Source organism: Microcebus murinus, chromosome 9, assembly GCF_040939455.1.
Source record: "Microcebus murinus isolate Inina chromosome 9, M.murinus_Inina_mat1.0, whole genome shotgun sequence".
Classification (NCBI taxonomy): Eukaryota; Metazoa; Chordata; class Mammalia; order Primates; family Cheirogaleidae; genus Microcebus; species Microcebus murinus.
The window spans coordinates 93,017,460-93,025,014 of NC_134112.1; the positions used below are offsets into that span (position 1 = coordinate 93,017,460).

Genomic DNA, 7,555 nt, shown 5'->3' on the forward strand with positions numbered 1-7,555 from the left:
AGCTAGGATTACAGGCGTGAGCCACCGCGCCCGGCCTTAAGGTAATTCTTGAACTTCCCAACCACATTCTTCTTCATTGCTTATCATTTTACCTGCCGTTGTCACACACTATTCTCTCCTTGCCCTGGAATCTGAGGTAAGTTGGTAAGAATGTAGAACTCCTAAAATTACATTTCATTGTCTCCAGGCAATAACTGACCTCCCTGACACCACATTGTGCCTCCTGACTGCAATAGACTCTCTCTGAGGCAACGTAGATATATTGCATATTGGGATCAGGGCTATCATCTTGGTCAATAAGTGGTCTGAAAGGTTTCCCTAAGGCTGGCTGGCATGCAGTGTGCATTCGAAAAAGTTATCCTTATGGTTATTCATTAGATTCTGTGTTTTCCTGACTCTCTCTGCAGATTAATAGTCCTCACGTTTCTTAATGGAAACAGTTAACCAGACATGGGTGAAAGAATTTATTCTCCTTGGCCTGTCCAGTGACTGGGACACTCAGGTGGCCCTCTTTGTCCTGTTCTTGGTCATGTACCTGGCGACAGTGCTGGGGAACTTTCTCATTGTTCTCCTGATCAGACTGGACAGCCGACTCCACACTCCCATGTATTTCTTTCTCACCAACCTCTCCCTTGTTGATGCCTCCTATGCCACAAGCATAGTCCCTCAGATGCTGGTGCATTTTCTTGCAGAACATAAAGCCATCCCACTCCTGAGCTGTGCAGCCCAGTTATTTTTCTCCCTGGCATTGGGCGGGATTGAGTTTGTTCTCCTGGCAGTGATGGCCTATGACCGCTACGTGGCTGTGTGTGACCCCCTGAGATACTCGGCCGTCATGCATGGAGGGCTGTGTACTAGGTTGGCCGTCACATCCTGGGTCAGTGGCTCCATCAACTCTCTCATGCAGACTGGTATTACCTTTCAGCTGCCCATGTGCACCAACAAGTTTATTGATCACATATCCTGTGAGCTCCTCGCTGTGGTCAGGCTGGCTTGTGTGGACACCTCCTCCAATGAGGTCGCCATCATGGTCTCTAGCATTGTCCTTCTGATGACACCCTTCTGCCTGGTTCTTTTGTCCTACATCCGGATTATCTCCACCATCCTGAAGATCCAGTCCACAGAGGGAAGGAAGAAAGCCTTCCACACATGTGCCTCTCACCTCACAGTGGTTGCCCTGTGCTATGGCATGGCCATTTTCACTTACATCCAGCCCCGCTCCAGTCCCTCTGTCCTTCAGGAGAAGCTGATCTCTCTGTTCTATGCCATTTTGACACCCATGCTGAATCCCATGATTTACAGTCTAAGAAATAAAGAGGTGAAGGGGGCATGGCAGAAACTATTAGGGAAATTCTCTGGGTTAACATCAAAACTGGCAGCTTGATGACTCATGAACATCACTGAGAGAAAGAGCTTTGCCTCAGTGTTCTCCACCCAACTCAGATGTGACAAGCATGAACCACATTGCCCTGGCAACCAAGGATGAGATGGCATACCGTGTGCAGCTGACGTTATGTAGGAGGCTGAGTGGTGGTGTTAGGGTATGGGATGTGGGGGTATTTGTATGTCACAGCAGCATGTTCAATGACGCTAAACACTGCTATAAATGAACTTCCCACACTTACTTAATCTCCTATTTTATGGCCTGCCAATAATTGAACAAAATATATTACTTACTGTTTTGGTTTGTCACATTGTTTGTAATCATTGACCTATTTATGGATTTTACCTGGACCACTGGTTCTTAGGCATACACATTTTAAAAAAAGATGTCTGCTGTTTCTATTGGGAACAAAATGTATTTTAACATTTAAGACTACTTAAAATATCATGTGTAGTATGAAGCCATGTGCATAATTGTGTGAGTCAACACTCTAAGAAGAGCGTTGTTGTCAAGGCTGAGTAAGATGTTTTTGCGAGAGGCCTACTGAATATGGACATAATGTCTTTCTCTGAGTGCTGGTTGTAATTCATTGGAGAAATATCAATTAAAGGACTTGTTTTTATCTGAATAGTATTACAATTAATGGTTGTTTGTACTGAAGACAAATATTGGCCAGAGAAAGTTAAGTTTCACACACTACATGACAATATTCAATCAGTTTCAGAGGAATTTTACTGCACATATAAGGGGTATCATTTAAAATGTTAAAATTGTCCAATTTCTGAAAAATTGCATAAACTCTTTCTCTGAATCTTTAGAAACAAAATTAGCCCATGAATTGCAAGATAATATATAAAATATCAAAGACTTAATTAATCTAAGAAAGGACAGACTCCAGCCAAAGCCAGTAAAAGCTAAGACAATTGTATTGTGGATTTGGGGGCACCTGGAGAGGTTACCCGGCTGTGCAAATGTTAGCCTCAAGTCTCCCACTAGGACTTCTCTTGTCCCTCCTCACAGGCATAGCGAACCTTTGTGAATCTAGTGGCTTGGGCTTGTCTGAGTGTATACCTCACCTCTGAAGAAAAGCCTAAACAATACAAAAGAAAGGGAAGAAATAACTGAACAAGGGATATGGAGGGGAGAGAGGTGAAAGAATATGATAATAGCTGGTCTTCTCACTCCCTTGAAGGATTTTAAGTCCTTTCTTCCTTTTGTCTCTTCTTTAAGTCAGTTGATTTGCAGTTTTTGTGTTAGTCAACACAATTATCACAGGACCTGAGGATTCAAACAGAGTTCATGACTCATATAATACAAAGCCCATTTTGCATTTGAATTTTATCTTAATAGTAACATAATTCTAAATTTTGCAAGATAGAGAGGCATCACAAAATGTTAATGCTAGTGAACTAAATTTCTATTGGTGTTAATTTGAGCACTGCCAATGAAGTGTCTATTATGTGTCAGTGTCAATGAATGGTTGTGGGACACAATAGTCAACTTGATACAGTCCCGACAAGAATATGCTCACATAGTAGGGATAACAGATGATGAAGCAATTATAATGGATTGTGGTAAGTGTTACAGTGAGAGTAATCTCGTTGGAGATGATTGCAGAAGGTTTCCTATGAAAAGTCCTTTGGGTTGAGACCAGAAATATCTTGTCCAAATGACAAGAAAGCCATACAAGGAACAACTTGTACAAAGTTGTACAGATTGAGGCAAGCATGAGAGTCCAAAAAATGTTGAAGCTCAATGTCAGGGCAGAGTGAGGGAGTGGTAAAAATAAAGCAAGTGGGTAGACACCATAATATCTAGGGGGCATTGAATGTGCAGTTATCTTTTAACTTTATCCTGATAGAAATGGGGGTCAGTAAAGATTTTTTTAGTAGGATTATGACTTGAAAAAATGAATATTTTTGAAATGTCACTGTGGTGTGACATAATAAAAGAAAAGATTAGAGGCAAGAAGACCAGCTGGGTGGCTGCTCCAATAATGCTGCTGGGGCTTTAGGAGGGTCTGAGTTAAGGTAGGAGCAATGGGGAAGAGAAAAGTAAAGTCATGTTGTTTAAAAGAGATTTTAGATAAAACACTTCATCTCTCAGATTGGAATTTCCAGATGAATCTCATTCCTCTTCTAAAATGTTATAATCCTGTCTGAATATTCTGTAAATTTTGTACTAAATTGGAAATTTACCACCATGAACACACCTATGTAAAATGGTATGAAAAAGATAAGAATAAAGTTAGTTAAAAACACAAATATACACATGATACAAAAGGAGGAAAATATGTGAAGATGCTATATCCTCATTTCTGTGACTAGTCATGTGGCCACAGTGTTTGTGACATTTCTCCATCAACCATATCGTGATCCTTTACCCACAAACAGTATCTTAGCATGTTTGCATTCTTTACCTCAGAGATTATCTCAATCTTCATTCCCAGGAAGCAGAAATACTGAGAGTGGGCATTAGGTATGTAGAAATAGACTATTATAGCCTCATATTACATCTATTAAATTTCTATTTTTATCTTTTTTTCATTTTATAGGCCTTTTTTCAGGGTTCGATTTTCTCAGTAAATTAAATTCTCCAAAAATTAAATTAGTCGGATCACCTTGATCCAGAAGTGCTGATCATTTAGAATGCTGCACACATTTCTAATTCATAGCTTTGTGTGAAAGACATTCCCAATAGAAGGGAAGAACATACTGTTGATAAAGGGGAAAAATAAGAAGATATTCTATACTTTATTGTTCATTTAACCATAAATATAAAGTTTCTAAAAGTTAGACACTGAAAAGTATTTGAAAATAAAATCTTATTCAGTAGTTAATAACATAAAAACATCACTGAAGGTTTACCTTTACAAAAAGCTTACTGTTAATATGCATAAAAATTAGTTTGTTCAAATAAGAATCTAAATAAGACCCATACATTACAATTGTCTGCTACATCTCTAAAGATTGTTTGAATCTATAGGTTCACCTTCAATACCCCTTTTTTAACCATTGGAATTTTTGTTTTTAATAAAACTGCATTTTTTGCTGTGGTTGGATTTCCTGTGCAGTCTGGATTTTTAAATGACATCCCTGGATTATAATTTTACATGTTCTTTCACCACTTTATCTCTATTAGCTCTATAGGCTTGATCAGATTTAAGTTTATTTTTCTCTGGCAATAGCATTTCATAGATGTTTGCATGTACTACTAGCAAGAGATAAAAAATGCTTTCTCTCCCCCTAGGGATTATTATAATTATTATATTGGCTAGATCAGGATTTCTCAAGAGTGACAAATGTCTATTGACATTGACATTTTGGGATGAATAATTCTTTTTCCTATGCATTGTAGGATATTTAGCAACATACCTGATATCTACCTCCTAAGGAGCAATAGCAATCCCCTTCCCACGAGGCAGTGCCAAAATTGCTCCTGACAGAGGACTACTGACCTAATTCCATTAATTTATTAGGGGTTGCAAGATGTTGAGAGTCTATGATCCCTTTCTCTTCATCGTCTGGAATACAGTTATGAATAGAAATTCTCCCTCACCTTCATCTATCTTCCTTAGCTATAGTTGGTATGGGAGAGGCAGAATACATTTTTGATTATTTCTCTTTGCATTGCCATTTTTTAATATAACATAAGAGGTCATTTTTATTATCATTATGATCTCATTGATATAGATTTATTTGATATGTCTTAATCGGCTTCAGTGATTGTCCTTATTGATCTTCAAATTGTCCCGTGTTTGCTGAATGGGAGCCTACTTCAGTTTCCAATTTCTGCTGTAAGAAAGTACCACAAACTTTGTGACTCAAAACAATACGAAATTATTATCTTATAGTAATGGAGTTCAAGGTCTAAAATGGGTTTCACTGGGGAAAAAGCAAGGTGTTGACAAGGGTCTTTCTGGAGGTCTAGGGAAGAATCTATCTTCCTGCTTCCCTGCTCCCTGAGGTGTCCTCCATTCCTTAGCTCGGGGCCCTTCCATCTTAAGGCCAACATCACAGCAAATCTCTCGATAACTCTGACCTTTGTTTCCATCACCACATCTCTGTCTTCTGACCCTGATCCTCATATCCTGCTCTTACAAGAACTCCTGTGATTACGGTGGGATGTCTTGTCTTCTGCTAGCTTTGAATTTTGGTTTGAAGTTTTGGTAGGGCGGGGGGCATCTTCTGCCTTCCTACAGCAGCTGATGCACCTGCACCTCCACCTGCGTCATGAAGGGGGCTTCCTCTGGTTTTCCGTGTTCTCCCAAACATTCCTGTGAGGACTATTCTAAGTCTGGGGAGACAATCTTGAGAATAAATGCAAACTCCTCATTTATTTTGTGGCTCTTAGACATTCTATACTCATAGTACCTCACACTCAGCCTTCAGCAGTTTGGTAAAGCAGTTCTTACTAGCTCCTATGCTTGCCCCGGTTTCCTCTCATGCACTGGCCTAGGTAAGGCAGAGCTCACATCGCTCTCTGGAGATACCTATGTTTCCTAAGATTTCATACTATTTAGTTTCTCTGGAACCTCAGCTCTCTTACCAATTCAAGAATAGTTATGGGTTTGTAGATTATCAAACCTTCTTTTCTTTGAAGACAAAAGCAATGCTCTTTCTGGCTTTCTACCACCTAAGTGGAAGCTAGAATAAGCTCAATTACTTTTTTTTCCTTTTAAGTAGATTTTATTTTTAGGGCATTTTTACATTCACAGAAAATTGAACAGAAAGTACAGAAATATACTCCTTGTTCCCATCCCTACCACATACAGTCTTCCCTGTGATCAACATCCACCCTCAGAATCATACATTTTCAATTACTTTTTAAGGTCTATTTTAGCAGACAAAGTATAAATGGGAAAATGTGGGTTAATTTTCAACTAAGTAAACTGTGACAATGGCAAATAATGCTTTTTAGGCCAGGGAATTGTAAACCAAAAAACCACTTTGCTGGAAGTATCTTACTGTAATTTATATGCATAATTTGTGGGAGAAAGTAATTTGTTATATTTATGCTCTTTTTTGCAATACAAGGGCTGCAAATTGATTGTAAATATTAGTGTGTTTTATGAATGCTTCTCAAAGGAACTCATTCAATTTCTAGATAGACACCTAAGAAGTGATCTTCATAAATGAAGGGGATAGGTAGATGGTGGTGCTGAGGAATTACTGGTATTTTGACTTGGTAGATGAGTAAATAAATGGATAAATGATTCACTGAAAAGTGTATGATGGATAAAGAATACATCAGAGAATGGTCCTATGCTTGGATGCTCTCAAAATCATATTGAATCTCTTTATACATATTAAAAATTTGAAGAGGTATATAAAGTTAACACTATCATGTTATTTTGGATAACCTTTCTTTCTCTTTTTGTTTCCCTATAGATCACAAGATTCTCTTTTTGTACATCTTATTTAGAGTCTTAAATCTCTTTAAGCAATCTATTGTTTAGGAACTTATCCTCCTATCTCTCAACTCTCGGAAAGTGTCATAGGAGAACATCCTAAAACCTCAGAAAGTTTGCTTCTCTGATTTTTTTAGAATGACTCAAGGCTTCAGTGGAGTTTTGGAGGGAAAAAGGGGGTAAGAAGAACAGGCCTCTAAATAGGTAATAAGCTTCGACTTGCTGTTGGTAGGTAAAAGTAAAAAAAAATAAAAAAATAAATAAAAAAAATAAATAGGTAATAAGGGCGGCATGGAGGTCCTGCCCTTGAGAATTGGGAGTGGTGACAACAACACTCTAATGCATGAAGCTCCTGGGGGGATCTGTCAGCCCCCTGTTGCCAGTGCAGCCACCACCACACATCATTAGTTCTGTGTGTTTGAGCCAATTTGGGAGCCCCTGTGAACTACCTCCCTAGTTCCCTCAAATGTAAATGAGTCCCTGGGACACCTAATCTCTGTAGTCCACCACTTTGTTGCAGGGGAGTGCTGTTTAGAAAAGAACTTAATCCTAGACTGAGGCAAAGTCCATTTTATCAGGCACTGGTTAATACTTTGAGAACTCTTAAGGGAGGTGTCAACAGAGGGTGGGTGTAAGCAGAGGTTTACAAAGGGGCAGTGATGATATGATTGGTTAGGTTAGGGACTTTAGATCAGAAATATGGACCACGAATGGTAAAATCTTCTCACTCTAATTATCACAGAAAGTGTAGTGAAATAATT

The 7,555-nt window shown here is 38.8% G+C and overlaps 1 protein-coding gene across 1 annotated transcript; it reads left to right on the plus strand.

Moving 5' to 3' along the window:
• The first annotated feature begins 430 nt into the window (after positions 1-430).
• On the plus strand, positions 431-1,384 carry LOC105873308 (olfactory receptor-like protein OLF3). Its single transcript, XM_012768128.3, has one exon. It carries the CDS (start codon positions 431-433, stop codon positions 1,382-1,384), a length of 954 nt encoding a protein of 317 aa, XP_012623582.3.
• Positions 1,385-7,555: the final 6,171 nt, after the last annotated feature.